The sequence below is a fragment of the Acanthochromis polyacanthus genome, chromosome 18 (assembly GCF_021347895.1).
Source record: "Acanthochromis polyacanthus isolate Apoly-LR-REF ecotype Palm Island chromosome 18, KAUST_Apoly_ChrSc, whole genome shotgun sequence".
NCBI classification, from domain to species: domain Eukaryota; kingdom Metazoa; phylum Chordata; class Actinopteri; family Pomacentridae; genus Acanthochromis; species Acanthochromis polyacanthus.
This window is the reverse complement of record NC_067130.1, coordinates 28,530,317-28,552,675: the sequence shown is the minus strand read 5'-3', so window position 1 is coordinate 28,552,675 and position 22,359 is coordinate 28,530,317. Positions and strand designations below refer to the sequence as shown.

Here is a 22,359-nt window from a genome sequence, read left to right as displayed (position 1 = left end):
ATATGATCGACGTTATTCACTTCACTTGCCAGTTAATGTTGTGGTTGATTAGTGTTTATTTATCATCTATGTATGAAGGTGGACAACCTCATCGCATAACTTGTAGGCTTCCTGCAGGTTTTAAAGCGCATTGTCACCACAGACTCCCCTTATCTCCTGGCCAAAATTTTGATAAAAGGTGGATGAGAATATGACTATACCAACCTGTCATTCAAACTGACCACACTCAATTATCCATAATATTTTAACACTCTGAACTCTGGGTGGCAGTTTTTGGACATTTTCTTTTGTTCCTGCCACATTTTTCCTCCCTGTTGGCTCATTTTTCACTGCAGCATTAATCCGGAAAGATTTCTTTTTCAACCACGACTAGAACAAGAGAACTCAAAAAAGTATATTGTGCAGTTTAGCAAAAGTTATCATGCTATACATTCTAAAAAAGAAAACATGAAAGTTTATTAAGTTTGCAAAATGGAAAAAACCTTGAATCATCATGTGCAACATTTTCCAGATGCCCACAGGTGTTACCAGTACTGAGAAAAAATGATTAAAAACCTCCACAAACTGGGTGTTTTTCTCGGTGCTCTAAACATAAACTCTATGAAGATATTTAATCATACCTAGTATTTTTTCCAACAACTTGCTTGCAATTTGCTCCTCTGTATACCATTTTTGAGCCACACTTTTATTATTTTACTGATCAAGTAGGTTTAGTTTTCATCTCTTTGATTTGCTGCCATTCTTCCCTCTTCTTTGCTCTGTGAAAACACAGCCTGCAGCTCAACTGCATTTTTGTCACATGGGCGTTGATTATTGCTGAGTCACTCCTGGTTTTCCCTGTTGTTTTTACAGAATCTATTGCAAATTATTTACTTTGTTGAATTTTTAGAAGACAAAGTCTTGAGTTACTTTGATTTTAAGTTTAGATTTGGTTAGTTTTTACAATGTAATCGAATGTCACATATGATTCAAAGACAATCAGGAAGTTGGAAATTTGACCTTTTTTACAGTCTTTACAGCATCTTGCATGATAAATTATGCAATTTGTTGATTTTTTTTCAAAGATAACTTGCTTTTCAAATCCACTGGAAGGTTTTGGGATGAGTTCTCAAAATACTCCACTTAATGTGCAGTGTGTCATTAACAGCGAAATTAGCTTTAGAGACCAAAACATTATATGTACCAGGCTGTAAACATGTTTATTTGTGCTATAAAGTTGTACATTTTAACATGCTGGGCTATTGGGTTTGACTCAATCCTGGATCCTACCTCTAGTGGCCATTTAAGGAACTGCAATTTTCTCTGCAGATTGAAATTAATCCTTAAAATAAAACCATCACTTATAACCATCACTGGGCTCACCTCTCTGAAACCATCATACTTACTAACATGCAGTCTGCTCTGTTTTCATTAATATTCTCCTCATATTGTTGTCCTGTTTTTGCTATCCCGGGAGCATTTTATGTTCTCCGTCATGATTCCACACACCCATGTTCCAGGTGGGATTTGGTGTCCTTTAAGGCTTTCTATGGACTTAGACTGCAGCTGAACTCACACTGAGTTTCCTGCTAATTTTGTCCTCATTGGGGGTCCGCAAAGATGATTACAACAGTAATGTCTTACAAGGATAAAGCCGGACTGCCTGGAGATGTGGGCAATTACTTGTTCTGTATGAGGGAGTGTGTGTGTCGATGTTAACGTATAAAAGCAGGAGGTAGAAAGAGCAGATTATTCTATATGAACTCTAAATGTTAGCCTCTGTTCAGTTGTGGTGAGACTAAACAGAGGTGCTGCTATATCTGGAGCAGAGATTTGGCCTTTGCACTTTGCATAGTAAGAACATCAACATTCCTCGAGTTTTCAATGCTACAGAGTGAAATAAAGCTTAGCTAGCAATGACAGGTTAGTCCCCTCTGAAGGAAGCTACTACTGTGACTCATATGATGAATTACAAGTCAACAAAGGCTGCATTAGCTCGGGACTATCTGCAGCACTAATCGCTGTCTAAACATCGAGAACCAGCGAGTTACAATTTCAAGATCAGAGCAGTGACCAGCTTCAGGCTCCAGTCCACACCCTGTTCTCAGCTCCTCTCAGCCTCCCACTCCACAGAGGTGGTGATTGAAATAAAAAACGGTGACTGATTGCGAGGGGACGGATAAAAGGATTGGAAATCAGCACATTCAAAATCAAATAGTGCACTGGAAAGGAAAGAGGGACAGCAAGTGAGAAGTAAAGGATGCAAAAGAAGCGAGAGCCGTGTTAATGAGGGGGATTTGTTCACAGGAGAAAGTGGAGGTTCGGTGTTGTCTGTTTATGCGGTATTTTGGGTATTTGGTGGAGGGAAGGTCATTGTGATAAGACAGCAAAACTGCTCTTGTTCCCATCAGCGCTTCGATACAAATCCACAGCAAATGCAGGAGAATGTTGTGCCATGTTCTGGCTTTTCTTTTTTGAACACTACTCAACTAATTTTACATCACAACTGTGTCTGTGGTTATTGTATATTCCTCAGTGGTTCATTCAGCCGGACAACAAGGCACCGGCTCTTTAATGAACAGCAAATTGCAGATAAGATGTAAAGCATTCAGTGAAACCATCCGTCTAATTATCAGGCACAGTTTGTTTCGCTTGAGTGGATTTCTTTTTTCCACTTCGTGCCATTTTTTTGACACAAAGTTGGTAGCGTTGGTCCATTATGGCCGGGGATGCTCAGATTAACAGGAGGACACATGAATTAAGGAGATAAACAGTACAAGGCCAAGTATAGTAACAGTGTCTTTTCATTTATGATGGCCAGCAATGCAGCTTTGTGTACATTCATTTAGCTAGTGAAGTGCCTATTTACCGGCCTAAAATATAACTAGATTCTGTCACCTAGCAACTACAAACATTAATGAATGATCCTTAATTGAGCTCTTAATAATGTAAGCTATTAAAAATATTTACCGATAATCCAGCAGACATGCAAGTTTTAAAATGTATTCTGGACCAGCTGTAGTACCTGTTTGTGCCACCAGGTGGAGCCTCTCATCATTTAACACTGTAGTAACCAGAGGTGGTGGTCAATCAGACTTTCCGCATTCATGTTGGCAAGCAGAGAGCATTGTGGGAGTTTAGCTAGTAAAAGGCCACCATGAGAAAATGTGTTGTGACATTCAATTTGCGTCAACCAGAGTTCTTGAGAGTTTGGGATAAACAAGTATTTTAACTCAACAGTACTTAAGGCTGCTGGTTGATTACTCGTATCATTAATGTGGCAAACAACAAATGGCGTAGTCAAAACCAGGAAGTGTTGAGTTATCGATTGTTGATTAAGGCTTCCAACTATCAGTTATGGAAGTTCTCTATGAGCAGCTCAGGCCTTGTTTCTGCTACCCATAGACTCATGCTGAAGGGGTTAGAAGCAGAGTGGTTTAACCCACAAAAAGTTCAAACGGAGTTTTCCATAGTTTTATATATTTTTTCTTGAAAACACAGAACTTGGAACACGTTATTTAAAACTTCAGACAGTGAGTTAGACCACTCTGCTTCCGCACCCTTCAGTTGTTGCTAATACATTACAATTCTTGTCTGTTGGAGTCTGTTTGGGAGACTGTTGTGTACATCGGCCGTTGGTTGTATCTACATGTTTCATTGTAGCATTATTACTGTTGTACCATAGCTGACACAAATTTCTGGGCTGCATGCGAACGTCTACAAAGAGTTTCACGTGGACTTTTCTGAATTTGGGGAGATGATGAAGCTGAAGTCATGTGGATTCTTGTGAAAGTGTGAAGTACAGCACACTGGTACCCCAAAGTGGTCATCCATTGTACTTCAAACTCAACAAGGCCGGTGCTAAATTATGATCCAGAACAACTAAACTTCATTCTCAAATAGTTTTTGAAGGTAATTTTGTTCTGAAATAAATTTGTGACCAAGCAGGACAGACAGGCTGTTTGACAGAGTGACAAAGTCCAAGTGAGAAGGAAGGAAAGGTGGACGGTGGTATAGACCAACGACCATTTAACTCCAAGTCCTGTGATTAACAAGAAATAAGTTTTCTTTCAGTTTTCTTAGAAGGTTTGGGCAGCTAAAAAAAAGACAACCCCATTATTGCACATTTAAAGTACCTCCTCAAGCAGTGAAATATATGATGGAGGTTGATTTGAAATGTATTTGTGATACACTACAAGCAAACACAATCAGGCAGAAAATAAATTTCTTTCAAAACATAATTGAGAATAAAGTTTAGTTGTGCAGAAACGTCATTTTGGAGTGGAGACTTTGTTGCTGCACTTCAGTCCTCAGCAAAACTCCTGAAAAGTTTGAAATGGACCAGATGTGTGTTTATTGAGATATGCAAAGAACAGACACACACACACACACTGAGATTCATTAATTTATTAGTGAGATCGCCACAATAACATGCAGGATAACAAACTTAACTTCAATATTGAAGGACCCAATATGGGACTTAAGCTTCCCATATTGGGTCCTTTTCAACCAGTTAATTCACATGTAACCAGAATGTGTTTTTCAAGTTTGAGCTCAAAATATGATATAAATCATTTATTCTGTCATGTCTGTAGTACTCTCAGTATCTTTTATTCTACATCTACTCTGTAGGAGGAGCCAGATTATCCTAACACTGATTCAGCAGCATTTTCAGACCTATAGAGACAGAAAACAAATGAGTGGAGGGTCTTTTAACGTGTTTTGTGCCTCTGTGGACACACTGGTGACTCCTAATTATCTTCAAAAGTGTGAAAAAATGTGTTTTGCATAATGTGGCCCCCTTAAGAAATAATGCCACTGAAATGGTTTGACCCCTGACGAATCCTCTCGGCTTCACAGGCTCTTCACTGAGACACCAATATAAAAAAAAATGTACCTCATTGTGCTGGGTAATAGCAGAGGAAATGGGAACTCTGGCCCTGCGTCAGTGGTTTTTAGGGATGACGATGTGAAGAGGCCACCTTAAACAAGGTTAAATCTCGGTTAGGGCTCAGTTTAGGATCATTTAAACTATTCAGGTGAGTTTAATTTCAGTGTAAAGTTGTCAATTTTTCCTTTGTTAAACTTTGCTGGACTGTATTGATGTTTAGAGCTACGTAGCTACACGACACCGCTGCTACATCCCCGAACAATAACGCTGTTTGGCCTCACATTAATAACGCGACAGCCTCGAGGTCACTGAGGAGGAAGGACACCATCAAGGTGGAAAAGAAAGCCAAGAAAAGTTTTGCTCTGTCATCCGGGGAGCTCTAACTCGACGATATTAGACCCTTGAGCAAGGCAGGACGCCGTGCAGCTGTCAGAACCGAGCAGCAGGATGATAAACCCGCCTGGAAGGAGGAAAGAAAAGGAAGGTTAATTTGATTTTTGGCTTTCCGCTGGGCATCGGCGCTTTCCTGGGGACAGATGATGGCGTCACATCAAAGCGAGTGGCCTTTACAGCAGCGTTGAAAATAAACTCAGTGATACAACAAACCACCGCCTTCTGTGTTTTCTGTCTCTCTGGGCGCCTCAATCAGCACGACGAGGATGAAATACAGATAAAACTCTGCTGCTGGTCATTATCAGCCCCCATCGCTGCTGCTGAAGCTCTTTATCGCTGCCGTCCTCCCATTATGACCTACCGCTCCACCAACTAAAGGTAATTGTTGACTAAAGCCTGAATTGCAGATGTGATGATGCAGTTTAGTTCAGAAGGAAGTGTAGTCGCATGAAATGAGGTCCACGGTCAAAGTCGCACTAAAGGAAAACACGACTTTGCATGTGATTTAAGAAGAAGTAGTTTGGGGGGGCTTCAAATTAAATTCAAAGCAACATTTGAATGCTTTTTCCAAGGAGCAGACATTTTATCTCAGCAAAATTATCAGTGTTCAGTTACACCAAATAAATAGACGATTATGTTAACTTTTAACTTATAATGAATTTTTATCAAGAAAATTTTTGATTTTGCCTTCTATTTTTACATTTAATGTCATCATTTAGAATCTTATATATTTGATTATTTCTTTGAAAAAAATTTAGATTTTGTCATTGTTTACATTTTATGTAAGAATTTAGAATTTTTATGTTGTATCTGAATTTTTGCTTAAAAATTGAAACTATATCTCAGTTTTTAAGTCTCTACTATTGAGGATTAGATTTTTATTGTCACACCTTTTTTAACCTAATATTTTTTTTTTAAAATTATAATTATTATTTTGTTATAATCCTGAATATATTGGAATTTGGTAGTTTTACATCACATTTCTGAATTATTACCCATAAATATTGGGTTTTGTTATTTTATGTGATATCCCTAAGTTGTTTTGTCAAATAACAGAAATTTTTAATGTTAAAGAAATAAAGACATTCAGATATTGCCTCTTAATAATTGTGTATAATTTGGAATTTTGAACTTCTATATTGATTTTTAATCTGATAAATGCATTGTATTTTATGTTAAAAATTCTAATTAGTGTCACACTTCTGAAGTTTTACCTAAAATGTATATTTTTTATATCTCGCGATAACCCAAAATTTTTTAAATAAAAATAAATAAAAGATTAAAATCTTTAGTGTTAAACAAGTAAAGAAACAAAGATTTTATCTGGTATTTTTACATTTAATGTTGTCATTTTGAATTTTACAGTTGATTTTTTTGATCTAATAAATTAGATTTTTATGTCAGCATTTTTGTTAGTTTGTGTGTCACATCTGAAGTTTTACCAAAATATTGAGACAATATCTCAGTTTTTAAATCTTTAATCTTGCAGATTTGAATTTTGTTGTCAGATTTTTGATTTTTAATACCTGAACATTTTAAGATTGTATCTCAATTAAGATTTTTTTTTCTGTTTTATTTTAGTTTAGAACCCTGAATTGTTTTGTTTGAAAAATATATGCTAAAATCTCTTATGCTATAGTTTTGAATGTTTTCCTACTTTTATTTAGAGAAATGTATCTTCACCCAGAGAAATTTTACCTCATATTTCTACATTTAATGTTAGAAGTTTGAATTTTAAATCATGCAATTGATTATTTTACCACTAAACCTTCGCGAGTCCTTGATATATTGAGCTACAACTTCAATGATGTCTATTTAAATATCCAAACTTGATAATTGGTCAAAGCATATTCCTTCATATAACTATTTTTAGTCAGCTGATGGGGTTTTATTACTGTCATTTTTGAGCACATAAGCACAAAACAAACCTTTAATGCTGCCCTTCTCATTGCAGATCGCTGTTTAAAGCTCCTCCCTTGTTCTACAGCAGTGAAGAAAAGCTAAATAAACTGTATGGCAGCTGTTAAATGATAAAATGCTCGTGAAAAATCAGCAGCACTGATTTATCTACTATAATATGTAAACTCTCCACTGCAGCTCGGCGCACTGAGCTCACAGCTAATCTATGCAGCGTCATGTCTTTACAAAGTGTGTGATCGACAAAATGAAACGTTTTCACATGTTTCATCTGTGATTAGAAAGATATTCATCTCCAACAGACAGGCAGAACATGAGACGGAGAACAAAAACACTCTGTTGTCTGTTCACAAAGTGGATTCAGGCTTCAGGTTGTTGGCAGTGAAATCAGACAACACCTGAAGTATATGCAGAAAAAAAAAAACACAAACTGAGGTTCATTTCTGCCTGCAGTGAGCTTCAGAGGCCGCTGGAACAACGTAGATCCTCTGAATATTCGATGCCGCCGCTGTTTCCTGAATAAAAAGTCATATTTCTGATCTGCTCTAAGCGGTGAAAAAACCAGCAGCCTCCACAGTATTAATCACAGTCCAGACCACTTGGACCAGTTCCTGTGCAAATTGCTTCCATTAAACGCTCATTCTGGACATTTCTGCCGCCCCTAATTTAGAGCAATTCGGTGCCACTGCAGGAGGTAGTGTCGCTTTTCATGTTGAGAGGATAAATATCTGTCTGCGAGCAGTTTATGAGGGCGCGGGCACTTCATCCACACGTCAACACAAACCTTTACAGACGTGTGAAAGAAGCCGAGTGGAGGATTTCAAATCAATCGAACCATCAGAAACTACATACGCTACTGGTTCACAACACACCAATTTTTCCAGTTTTTTTATTGAAAATTCTGCACATTATAGTCCCGTAGTATTCTGAAATGAAAGCAGAGAACAAATAAACAAATGAAGTATTCTAAACGTTTGACTCATCACCATTGGCAAGTATAACAGCTGAACACACTCGTGGCATTCTTTCCACAAGCAAATATTCTTCAGAAAGTTCTTCCCATCTCTGTTGTAGAAGTTCCCGTAAATGTGTGGTTCTTGTAGGTTGCTTTGCTTTCACTCTTCTGTCCAGTTCATCTTAAATCAGCTCCATGGGGTTTAAGTCAGGAGACTGTGCTGCCACTCCATGTTTTCAAGCTTCCCATCTTGTTCTTTCTTCCTAAGGTAGTTCCGGCATAGCTTGGACTGATGTTTTGGGTCATTATCTTGCTGTAGGATGAACCTGTGATCAACTAGAACATACCAGGGGGTGCTGCATGGTGCCGTGGTAGCCTAGCCTAGCCGTGCTAGACAACCCACGGCAACGAATTTAATTCTCTGCCAGGGTGGGTCTAGTTACCCTCCATAAGGCTCGAGGCTGGATTCTCCTAAAACTGGCCGGACGAATCACCATGAAGTGTAGAGTCAGAAGGCGGGCGTAACTAAGTGACGACAGAGGCGCGACAATGCTGACAGAAACAACCGGAAACAACTAGCCTAGCCGTGCTAGACAACCCACGGCAACGAATTTAATTCTCTGACAGGGTCGACAACAAAAACGACAACAGTCGTTGAGCTCCATTAGCACCGACTCTGAATAATCTTTCTGTTAACATGTCTGTAATATACTTGAGCTTCACCCATTGACTGTATAAATAAGGCTTCACTGAACTACCGTATCCTCTGATTTCCGGCGCTCTAGGAACTCCATCTAGCCTATTCGTTGCACTGATTGGTTGTATACCTACCCAATTGCTGCAGAGTGACTTGATAGACAACCTTTTAGCCCGCCTCCCTCCCTGTCCAGCGTGCCTAGATCCTTGTGCCTTCAGAACATGGGTCTAGCGCAGCTAGGCTAGTTGTAGCCTGCATTATCATTTTGTTCGTTTATTTGATCTCAAAAATGGAACTTTTCATGATAGCTGCAATTTTTTTTCAGATTTCCACCCTACCATAATCAAAGATTGTCTGATCTACTTTTCCAATATTACAGATTCTGAATTAATGACATGCTGAGAAACAACAGAGAAAATTTCAGGCTTTTATCTTTAGTAGTTCTTTAGATGTTATTCAAACAGACTCAAATTTACATTTGCATTATTGGACAAATAAATCAAACACTTTCTGATTATGGGGGAGCTCAAATATGGAAAGTCGTCATTGAAAGTCTAATCTTTGAGCTCATATTAATAAAAAATTCTGATTCTGACGTTAACACGTGCCATTTTCTGAACCATATGTAGTTTCATGTCGCAAGAATACAAAACAAAACACATGACATACTTTTAATGTGAAATATTTGGTCACAAAAATGAAAGAACAGTATTTTCATGGAACTTTTTTAACTGATTTCTCAGCTGTACCACAGAAAACTAAACAGAAAAAATTGAACAGAGTTTTCCGGAGTTCTGCAGTTTTAATGTGGTTTTCCAAATATAACAAAAAACCTTTAATTATTATTATTTTAATATCTGCATATTTTTCATGATGCTTATTTAGAATCAGTGGTATGATGAGAGTTTTTTTATATCAGGAAATATTTTACATATCAAATTAAAATTTCACAATGTTTAAGTCTGGTTGAGCAGAAACTGTTGAAAAATTAAAGGAAAAACCGACACTGGAAAAGAAGACTTATTTTCCGGTAGTGGATGCTGGTTAGACACAGACGATTAAATGTGGCAACAAATTACAGAATCGTGTTAAATCAACACAAACTATTTCCTTTCAGTCCGTAAAAGTACTTTGAATTGATACAATATTTGATTAGATTCATCAACTCTGATCATTTTACTCCAACACAACTTGATCACTTCTTTCTAGCACTGTGAGGTACATTTTTCTTTGTAAATTTAACTTTTTTCTAATTATAAAAGTCTGAATAAACTGAATATATATCCAATTACTTTAATGTAAATATAAACATAGTACGGTCATTTCATTTCTTGTTACTTTGAATAGGTTTCTATTAATTTTGTCTTGATTTTTATTGACATAACCCACTTTTATTCTCACAGAAACTAATGGCACAGTTGTTTTTTTATCGCCTTCATTCTTGCATGAACAGCGGTTGTCGCTGCTTTAAATGTTATCTGCCAGCGTTACCCTGCAGATCTCAGTGTTTCAGGAGGGTGACAGGAACCTGCTGCCTCATCAGAACTCTGAGTCTCTCTAACACCGCCACCGCAACGAATTATTACAAGAAACAACAGTTTGAACATTTCCTGGCTGAACCTGCCTCTTAAAACGCTTAATGTTGTTTTTCGTCCATTTTCAGCAGAGGTAACGACTGTTTGAGGAAAGCTAACGCGTTTGCGGTCATTATTACTCTAATGTTGGAAAGTTAATGGTTCAAAGACTTCAAACACTCATTTTTAACATTTAGCTTATCATATATAATGAAATAGTGAGGATATAGACTTAAAAACTACACATTGATTGGATGTGAGTGTCAGAACCCAGTTGTCCCCATGTTACCTCCCTCTCTGCGCTGTTTCTGCACCTTCCTCCCTCTTTCTGTGGAGATTCTACAGTTCACATAAACCTGAACAACGACCTGAACTTAAATGCAGTTTTATCCAGCAACATAAACCATAGTAAAGGTGTTTGGCCACTGTGCGCTGCCAGAACAGCTTCACAGCCTCTCAGCATCGATTTCATTGATTCTCCAAGTCTCTGGATCTCCACTGGAGGATGGAACAACATTTTTCTGCAAGATTTTATGGCTTTTTAGGTGAAGGAAAACGGTTCAAAGTATCCCAGATGAGATGTTGAGATGATAGATAGATAGATGGACGGACAGAAAGATAGATTTTTCTTTATATATTTATTATTCTAACATTTCTTTTATTTTTGGGATTTTATGTCTTGTGCAGTTACTAATCCACAAAAGGGAGGTTTGCCATCTTACTCAATACATTAAAATACACATATATTTATAGTTTTTCCCTTTGGGGAAATTCAAGGCATCCACGAGCTCACACGTGTTACATTTAAGGGAAATAAGGCAAATAATGTGCAAAAGATCATGGAATTATCGTGCAAATCAATTGGTCATAGAAAGAAGTTTCAAAAATCGCCAGTATTTACAGTAATTTGCCGAAGCTGCTGGTATTCACTCTACAAAAAGAGTAGTAAAAAGTCCAATACAGTGTAATAATAGAACTAATAATGAACATGAAGCAGAGATGCTTGATGATTGATTTTCTTGCAGCAGAGTAAGAAACTAGACAGGAAATACAAAAGTAGAATAAAGATAATGTGTCAGAGATGATGTGCACCTTTAACAATTGTAGGAAGCATCACAGCGAGTAGAACTGTATTTTTAAAAGAGTAACAGTGCTTCAGTTGGGTTGAGATCTGCTGACTGTGAATATCAAAACAGAAGATTTGATCATTTTCATGCTTGTCTAACCATTTATTAACCAAATCTGACGGGGTCAAGGGTTCAGTTTTTCCCCTTTGTTTGGTACCCGGCTGTATGCTGATGAAGGTCTTATTACATCGATGAGACGACGTTTAAATCTGAGCTTTTCGAATCTTTCAGAGACTGAAAAAGACGTAATTATGTGTGTCATAGAACAAAATTCAGTGTCTCCAACCCTCTCAGAGGGAACAGGTGGAACTTGTTTTTCACTTTCAGTCTGTGTTCTATTTCTTTTAGTTAGTGATCCTTTTTTTAAGAGTTTTGCAGTTTTGACGACATTTGAGTCACAGGCAGAAGCTAAACTCTGAGATAAATAAATGAACAAACTTCAGAAACCCTGTAGGTTGTTGGACGACATGACATTTTGGTGATTCGTTAAGAGAAACCTCCATCCTACTGGTATGACAAATTCCTAATTCTGTTACCATTTTCATTGTGACACATCTCCTTGCCGAAGCTGAAACTTTAACCTATTTCTTTCCATATTTTAAAGTGCATCCGGTGTTGTTGATGGGAGTTTTTACAGTAGATTTAAACATCTATTTTTCTTGCTCGTACAAATGTTCCAGACTGCTAATGATGTTGTTCACGTTTCTGATATGTGATCATTAACAGCTCCTCGTGTTGTTGTGTAAGTCTGCCAGTTCTGCTCCGGCTGTTGGCGAGTTTCATTCACAAAAAAACATCACAGAGTAGAAAAGAAAAGCTTCACTCTGCTGCCTCCAAGTCCTGCTGTCAAAAAATTGGCAGCTGAAGATAATTTTGAGCTCAAATTTTAGTTTTTGTGCCTGAGAGAAATTGGTAAATAGACTAAATTTGGCTCCATGTCTGTTTTAGAATTGATTTTTACTGATCAGTTTTAAGGATGGATGGATGGATGGATGGATGGATAGATGGATGGATTTTTAAAGCTCGTCCTGGTCTGGACCAAGTTATCTGACAGGAATGAAATCTGTGTAGCTTAATTTGAGCCTGTTTGCAGTCTTACATCCTCAGGTGAAGTCTTTTCATGTTTTTGAGACTGAGGTCTACAGGTGAAGGAGTTTTTTTCCATTTGGACCCCTTCGCTTTGGAACAACATACCTGAGGAGATATGGCTCCAGAATCATTGCCTTCTTTATAATCATTTCTTTAAAACCCATTTTTATAGGCTTGTTTTAATGTGAATGTGTATTTGTTTTATTTTCTCTATTCAGTCTCATGTATCCTTTATTTGTTTACTTATTTATGTACTTATTTTAAATATTTACTATTATTATTATTATTATTTCTACTTTTATCTTTATGGTTTTACCCTCTATTTTCTTCTATTAAATGTGCCACTGTATGAGCACTGAAACACACTTACTGTTCCTCGTATAGATTCTTCTGACATGATTTTCAGTGCCTAACTGGTCCCATAGCTTTGAGAAAATCTGTTGGTTATCTGTTGGAAATGATACAAGGAACAATTAATTAAATTCTGGGGGTGCTTCTGAGTCCCATCAGTTCCTGCCACCTGATACATATTTAGATCATGCGATTCAGTATCCGTACATAACATGCACATGCAGAACACACGCCTTGTGTTCACCACAAGGTCATTTTTTATTAAAGATTTAATCCATCAGAAATGATACGACTGAGCAGCCTTGGCTGAGTACTGTGCTGTCTGGGTACTTTTGTTGTTAAAAATTTGTGAACATATCTATTATTGCAAGTGGTTCATTTTCAAGAAGTTCACTTGATTTCTGTGTTTTTTCCCCAGAGGGGAGGTTCGGCTCATAACTGCGGCCAGCTGAAGGTGGGTCAGGTGATCCTGGAGGTAAACGGGGTTTCCCTGAGGGGCCGTGAGCACAGGGAAGCCGCCCGCCTCATCGCCGAGGCCTTCAAGACCAAAGAGAGGGACCATGTGGACTTCCTGGTGACTGAGTTCAATGTGGCCCTATAGCTGAAGGTAGCACCGAGAGAAGAGGACCATGGTGATGAGGGGGACACATTTGAGCGTCTGTTGATTTTTAATGGCACAACTCTTAGATTAAAAAACCATCACCTGATCTCTGAGCCCTCCTCCTCTCTCACAAACCCTTGAAACATTCGATTTACAAGGCATTACTGTCGCTGTGGATTCCCTCCAGGATTCTCCTCAACGTTCTTACCTCCCCACTGTGAGACCTTAAAGCACTGCAGTGGGACATAGTGAAACCTACATTTTTTTCTTCTTTTTTTTTTGTTTTCTTGTTCTCTCAGTGTAAAAACTTGTGGATTTGCAAAAAAAAAAAAAATTACACCGGAACTTACTGAAAACACTCCCAAAACTCATTTTATTTCACTTACTTTTGCTTCTGTCTGAGAGAAAACCGCACATGTGAGACTGATTTGACGCTTGACTTTACAAGTTTGGATTTGTATATGTAAAAATGGACAAATGTAGATACAGATGCATATAGATATATATATATATATATATACTGTACACATAAAAATACTCCTATATGAATTAAAAACCTGTAACCTCTGTTGCATCGTCAACATATAGTAATATATTTGAAAGATAATGGTAATTCAGGCCGTCGTCACATTTCAGAATTCTACAAATTTTACAGAAATTCTTCTATTATTAGCACCTGTTCACATGAAGGAATAATTATTAAAACACTGACAGAAATCCACATTTGTTTGACATTAAAAAAAGAACTGCACACTTGAATGATGGGAAACTAATGTGCGTTATGATCCTTTGCACTTCTACTCGTGTACCTGTGAGTCCTTCACACTAAGCAGCCTCGTTTCGAAACGCTGTTTATGTGTGAAAACAATATGCATCCACAATAAAAGCTTTTTTCTATTTCCACAAGAAAACAACACTTTTTTTGCATTGCAGAGCAGAAAATCTGGTTCTTTTGCTTTTTATTACACTTAAACTCTTTGTTTAGTTGTCCTCGTAGATATATATTTCTGCATCTGTTTCAAGATCCCTGAAGTTTTGTATAAAATAATGATTTGAGTGCAGCTCTGAAACAGTAATTGTCAACGAGGTGAAGTGTTTGCCGCTCAGGCATCAAGAAAATCACTAAAAGCAGCTGTTATATCTGTTTACAGCGCAGCCAAACACAGCAAATCAGTCAGTAATTTGACATTAGCATGATGCTATGCACAGCGCAAGTAGTTTTCAGGAAAATAAGAGCGTAAAGAAATAATAGATGGTTACATTAAGCTGCTTTCCACTGCAAGAACCTGGTGTTGGTGCAAAATAGTGCTTAAAATTCCAGAAAGGGCTCCATAATTGACTATTTTTGGACTTCTTTGACCGCAACATGGACTCCAAACCTCAATGCAGCAACTGGGTCATTCGTACATTTTACGTCTCACCCATCAAATTTCAAATAACAAAATGTTAAAACATCTAGTTGCTGTGTAAATATTCTTGTCCCGAGACCAAATCTAAAAAAAAATCTAGAAGAAAAGAATGTTTGAAAATATTTTTAATGCCAAATAAGTCTGGAGTTCCCACTAAAATGCCATTTTTCCCATTTCCCACCCCCCTGATGACCAAATGGAGTCTAAAATTTTATCCAAATAAACAGTCCTCACAGTGGTTCTACAGGAGCAGTTCTGGTCATAAAATAAGATACAACTTTATTAATCCTGAAGGAAATTCTTGTGGCTCAAAAACAAAGGCATTACATGAGAAATGCAGTGCCTGTAAAGTTAAATGTAATAAGATATATATATATAAAAAAAAGATAACTGTAATGACTAAAATAAGTAAATTAAAACAAAACTTAGAGTAGAAAAGTAAAAAGTAATACTGACATTTATATGGGGTAATAAGTAGTCACATGTTGCTGAAATATTACACCTGAGAAATTAAAATATGACATGAACAATAAAAACAAACTATAAGAACACCCTTCCTGCAATGGAAACAGACAATTGAAAACAAATCTTCACTGACTGCAGCTACTGCTCAGTTCTTAAGTCCCTCCAACATTTTAATCTACTCCTCTGTCAAAGGAATGCCAAAAATTTACTCTTTTTCCCTTTTTATTTAGTTTAGACTAACCACTGTGACACTTCCTTTACTTTTCTTTTCACTGATTCACAATAAAAGCTGCTCCATGTTTTGCCTTTGGAATGCTTTTAGTTTGAAGGAACTGCAGGAAGCATGCTCAGTTTGCATCAGCAGCAATTTACAACAACTCGTCAGAAAAGTACAGTGCTGCTGGGCATCATTTATTATTATTTGTGGCTAATTTGAATCAGGCACGCACAAAAACACTAAATTCTAATAGGTTAATATATCAAAGGTGCATAAATAGCTACAAAAATTCAGTTTAATTTCATAAAAATAGATTTTTTTATCATATTTATTTCATTTTTATGTCCAAAACTCTATGTTTTTTCAGATTTGGCAGCTCAGTGTGGACGTCCTCTCCCCCTATAACCACTCAGCTGAATAACAATTCATGATTTTACTTCATAATTTCATAGTTTGAATTATATTCACCCTGAAGGGGTGAAGCCACGCTCGATGCAGCAATTACAATCAAGAAGGGAGTAATGAGACATTTAGAGGACGACGCTGCCAAAGATTTTCTGAAGCACTCCTTCACACGTGGAAAATGTGGCGTGTTCGTGCACGCTCATATTTTATCCATTTATAGAAAAGCAATTAGCAGATAAGCAATGAGGTAGAGAGAATGACGGCAGGAGAGCGACCAAAGCAGCAAATGAGATGTTGTTGTGGAGATGCTCTGCTTCCTCTGAGGACTACAGATGTACAACAAACATCAGGTAGAAATATGAAGTAATTAGAGTAATTAATCCTACGGTTGTGAGCAGAGTGTGTCTGTCTGCAGCTACTGGATGGACGAGGAGAGGAAAGAAAGATGCAGGAAAACAAATAAAGATGGATGTAAATGTCACTGGGGTAGCTGTTGTATGAGACACTAACAGGGAAGCAGCAGTCTGGTCGTCTGGGCTTTTTTTGAAGAATGCCGGCGGTGCTGCTCCGTGAGAAATCGCTGTCAAAGACTCCTGAATCATTGTGCTGACAGCAGAAAGAGGAGAGCAGCACATTCAGGGTTCGTTTTTGCAACATTTTCGCTGCCGCCTGTCTGTTGCCAAAATGTCAGCCTTTAATGAATAAAAAACAAATATTAGGGACCAGTGATAGGAGTCTGTTCTTAAAGGTCAAACCCACCATGTTTCTACGTGAAATGTGTAATTATGAACCGGACATGTAGCTTTGAAACAATCCAACAGTTCTCTTAAAGTTTTAGAGTCATCCGTTAGAACGCAGTTTGCTCTGATGCTAAAACTACCAACATTTTTTTTAGCTAAATGGATTTCAACCAATGTTGCACAGTGGCTTGATGGTTAGCACTTTGGCCTAGCAGCTAGAAGATCCCTGGTTCGTGTCCCGGCCTTCCTGGGATCTGTCTGCATGGAGTTTGCATGTTCTCCCTGTACATGCGTGGGTTTTCTCCGGGTACTCCAGTTTCCTCCCACAGTCCAAAAACATGCTGAGGTTAACTGGTAACTTGAAATTGCCCGTAGGTGTGAATGCAATCATGTTTGCCCTGTGATGGACTAGTGGCCTGTCCAGGGTGGCCCCTGTCTTCACCCTCAGTCAGCTGTGATAGACTCCAGAACCCCAGGACCCTAATGAGGATTAAGCTGTGTAGATAATGGATGGATTGATGGGATGTATTTCAAACTCTAAATCCAGTTTCATCTTGTCTTTGCTTCTTTAGAAAGCCCCGTGATACATTGAAATCTTTGTTATTATGAATCCATGATTCAAGGCTAGTTTTCCATCATACATCCATGACATTGTTAGAATATGGTGACTACAACGACTAATTAAAGCTATGCCTTATATACACTACTGTTCAAAAGTTTGGAGTCTCCCAGACAATTTCATGTTTTCCATGAAAACTCACACTTTTATCCATGTGCTAACATAACTGCACAAGGGTTTCCTAATCATCAATGAGCCTTTCAACACCATTAGCTAACACAATGTAGCATTAGAACACAGGAGTGATGGTTGCTGGAAATGTTCCTCTGTACCCCTATGGAGATATTCCATTAAAAATCAGCCATTTCCAGCTGGAATAGTCATTTAGCACATTAATTATCACTAGACTGTAGTTCTGATTCATTTAATGTTATCTTCATTGGGGAAAAAATTCTTTTATTTTCAAAATAAGGGCATTTGGAAGTACCCCAAACTTTTGAATGGTAATGTTTGATTTTCGTTTTTTTTTTTTTTTTTCCCACCAGCCAGCTGATCATTTGTCTCACTGTTCTTTGGTGCTGGACAGGCAGCAGATTTTGGCTTCATCGGGTAGCTTTAATGGAAAACAGCTGCTTTCTAATGCTGGAAATGGTGTTGATGAAAGTCACCGTCACCAGATTCACAATAGTTATTGTGTTTGTGTGCTAATTTGCCTCTTTGTGCGATCAGTAATCCCTAAAATGTCTCGTCATTATGGCATTATCCATCCATCCTCTATATACCGCTTTATCCTCACTAGGGTCGCGGGGGGTGCTGGAGCCTATCCCAGCTGACTCGGGCGAAGGCAGGGGACACCCTGGACAGGTCGCCAATCTGTCAAAGGGATCATGGCATTATGACATTTTTTTTTCCATAACAATGAAACTACACTACCGTTCAAAAATATGGGGTCACTTAAAAGTCTCCTTATATTTGAAAGAAAAGCATTTTTTTCAATGAAGATAACAGTAAATCATAAATCCAGTCTAAACATTGTTAATGTGGTAAATGACTATTCTAGCTGGAAACAGCTGATTTTTAATAGAATATCTCCATAGGGGTACAGAGGAACATTTCCAGCAACCATCACTCCTGTGTTCTAATGCTACATTGTGTTAGCTGATGGTGTTGAAAGGCTCATTGATGATTAGAAAACCCTTGTGCAGTTATGTTAGCACATGGATAAAAATGAGTTTTTATTGAAAACATGAAATTGTCTGGGTAACCCCAAACTTTTGAATGCTAGTGCATATAAAGCATATTTGGAATTATTCGTAGTAGTCACCATATTCTAACAAAGTCATGGATGTGTTGTGGAAAACCAATTTCAAATCCTGGATCTCTAATAAAGATTTCCATGTATCACAGGGCTTTCTAAAAGACGCAAAGACAAGATGAGATCAGTTGGTGTCTGGACTGGTACATCCACTGCTAGCTGGCTTACAAATAATGTACATCTGGAACCTTGGAGGTTTGGGAATAAACCAAATGGTGCAATTTGCATTAATTATCCAACAGAAAAACTGACTGCTACTTTGTGCCAGTTGTGTCTCCTAGATATTGCATTTATGTTGAACCAAATAAGTTTTTTCCCACTTACATTTAGATGCAACATAATCATTCCCCAGGCTACACTGAGAGGCAGCCTCTTTTCAAAACGTATATTCTAAACTGCTTGGAAGGTGGTTTGGAGAATTCAAGGTGTACGAACCCCGCCTTGAGAACTTTGGTTAAATTTAGTGAAATGTTCACGTTTTTTTGGTGGTTATTGTGAATTTTGCGCTGTAAGATCCAATATTTTGGCTGAAAATTCCCAGATTTGTTGAGTATTTACATATTCCTGACTCACCAAATATGTTGATAGAGATTCAATGTATAAAATAGTTGCAATCAGACTTCCTTCAAAACACATTTACTGTTGAAATTAAGTTTTTTAGAATCTTAAAAAAATTGGAGTCAGTTGATTTTGCACAATACCAGCACCAAGTTTGCATATTTAGCATTCAGACTCTTGTAAGTCTGACTATACCTCTTCAACAGTGACAATCACCCTTTTTGCAGAATTTGAATGTTAGCATAGGTGATCTTTGCTATTGGTCAGCAGATACAATAATGGGGATTCTGATGGGGGCTGTTGGAGCCACTTTTCACTGTTTTTTTTTTTTAGCATAGCTCTTCAAAAAGACTACTATGGGAGATATCCACAGAAATATAGAAACCTACATACGTCTTTGGTGTATTTACAGGCTTTATTGTTTGGGTTATGCCCATATGAATCAGTTTCTGATGCGGAAAATAGAAATTTCTTGGTCCACTTCACTTCTTACATGCTTAATTGTTCCATAGCTTTCATTTTAAACGGATACAGTTTGTATTTTCCTCCCACCAATCTAATGTCAATAACTCACACTGACAGCATAGAAAGAGATTTTTCTTTCAAATTTATTGAAAATAAAAGCAATTAATTTTCTCATTTGCTGTGACAAATTGCAGTCAGTTGTATTGAGTTTTCCTTAAATGTCCTTGAGTTGTCTCTAGAATTTGACCAGACCACCTGTGGCAAATTTTTAATGGTTTTTATATAGTTTAGACCTTCACAATAAAATTGTGGTGAGGCACAAACAAAGATATAAAAAAGGGTTATTAAATCATCTAAAGTTTTGAGAGTTCCCAGCAGCAGAATGACCTCAATGTGGACAAAAGTTAGAAACAACCGGGACACTTCCTAGACTTGGAGCTTATTAAAGGATGACCATCTAAGCTCGATACCTTTGTAGAGCTAAACAGAAGAAGATGAAGACGATTGAGTGGTGTCAAACATCATTTAAATCAGTGGTTCTCAACCCTGTTCCTCAGGATCCCATGTCCTGCATGTTTTAGATGCTTCCCTGCTCCAACACACCTGATTCAAATGATCAGCTCGTCATCAAGCCTCTGCAGAAGCCTGATGACGAGCTGATCATTTGAGTAAGGTGTGTTGGAGCAGGGAAGCATCTAAAACATGCAGGACATGGGGTCCTGAGGAACAGGGTTGAGAACCACTGATTTAAAGGACTCTGAGAGCATGAGGAAGAAGACTCTCTGACCTTGTGAATTAATAATAGATTTATTTAGGTGCCTGGTTCCGCTAATATCTTCCTTACAGTGAAGCATGGTGGTGGCATCATCATGCATGGGGTCGTTTTTAGTTGCAGCAACAGGAAGATTGTTTCAAACTAATAGGAAGGATGATTGGCACTAAATACAGAGGTCCAGAGGGCAGAGAACACCCTATTGTTATTATTTAACAATAATAGTAAAATAAACTAAATGGCCAAGAAAATACTGGACAGGTCTCCAGTAGAGTTAAGGCTGGTTCATTTATGGAGCACATCTATACCATAAAACAGTCAGAAACAGTAAATTAGACAATCACAAACATAATAAACAGATAGAGAGTACGAAATTTTAGCTCAAGCTGGAATAAATGCCAAGTCAATGTAGAATGTATCTGATGTTAAGGGGTAAAGTGTTCCAAAGCTTTAGAGGAAAAAATAAACAATATTCCCCCTTGTTTTTAACAGTACTTTGTTCGAAAAAGAAACAAAACAACAATATTTTCAGTGCTTGAAAATATGAGGTTTCCTCACTAATTGTACACTGGACATACAAAGATAACATCTGCAAAAAAAAAAGTATGTTTCCCCCCTTTAATAAATCAGTTTGGATACCATAATATACATCTTCACAGGGATACCTGTTATCTGAAGTGCTAAGGTTAGGAAATGAGCTGGATACAACACCTTCACCTTTTACTGCTTACACAAGAATGCTTTGCTCTTCTTAATGCCCAGGATTTGGATCCACCAAAAGCAAAAAGTGAGTTCATCTCATGGATGGAGCTGCAACAAAGAAACCGCAGACTCTAGCTGTCCTGAGTGGTCCAACCAAACCCCAGACTAAAAACCCACGGAACATCTTCAAGACATCTAAAGATGGCAGTTCACATCCACTTCCCGTCCAATTTGATGGAGATTTGATGGATCTGCCAGTTAAAATGGATAAACTTCCTAAAACAGAACCACAAAGCCTGTAGAGTCCAACCAAAGAAGACTGTGAGCTAAAACTTCTAATAAAAGGGCTACTACAAACTTTCTTTGGCAGCAAATGGGTTTAATCTGTAATAGCTCCTTTCTTTACCCTGAGTTATGGATCTACATACTTTAATAAATGACAGATTTCAGTTTTAGCCTTTTGGAAATCTCTAGAAACACTCTTTCACTCTGCCATTATGTTGTTCTGAGTGTAGATTGACTGGCAAAATTGGTGCATTTATGAGTTTATGCCAAAATAAATTGACAACATAGTAAAGTTATCTGTTATAGACGAACCTTCATTTTTGGCATGCATCCCATATTTTCAATCACATCCTGACCAAAATCTTCTCTTCTGTCCAGCTCCTTTTGCAAAATTAATCTCAGGCTTTTGCATATTCCAATTTGAGCACTTGATGTTTTTTCTATTTTATGCAAGCAGACGTTTATTTTCATCTTTCTCATCCCTCTTTAGCCCAAAGACAAACCTCTCGCTGCGTCCCGCTTCTAAAAACGTCCCTTTTATGGGTTTTATTGGCCTAAATTGTTCTTTGAGTTTCGCAAATGGCATAAATACATTATTATCTCCATAGAGGTCAGAATGGTCTTTCCCCTCGAGGATTATGGAGGAGTGGCTCTATCTCCATTGTGATTTTGCCAAAACTGATAATGCCCCTGCCTGAATCCACTGAGAGGGTTGTAGGAAAATCTTTTGTCTTTCCTCTGACTTTATGTGCTTTTCATTAATAACAGTTCAACAAAAATAGATGAAGTACATCTCCTTTTTCTGTTGTGAAAAAACAATATTCTTTGAGCAATTCTCTGCCTTTTTTGCAATTTATTGCCACATTTCAATCATGAATCTTTAAATATTCCCT

General features: G+C 37.6%; 1 protein-coding gene across 2 annotated transcripts in view; it reads left to right on the top strand.

Annotated features, from left to right (window-relative positions):
* Positions 1-19,900, top strand: part of whrna (whirlin a) — a 246,904-nt gene extending 227,004 nt beyond the window's left edge. For both annotated transcript variants that reach the window (XM_022191010.2, XM_022191011.2), the window contains one exon: positions 13,392-19,900. In XM_022191010.2, coding sequence (XP_022046702.1) covers positions 13,392-13,574 — 183 coding nt within the window. In that variant the 3' untranslated portion in view covers positions 13,575-19,900. The remainder of the gene's footprint in view (positions 1-13,391) is intronic.
* The last annotated feature ends 2,459 nt before the right edge of the window (positions 19,901-22,359 follow it).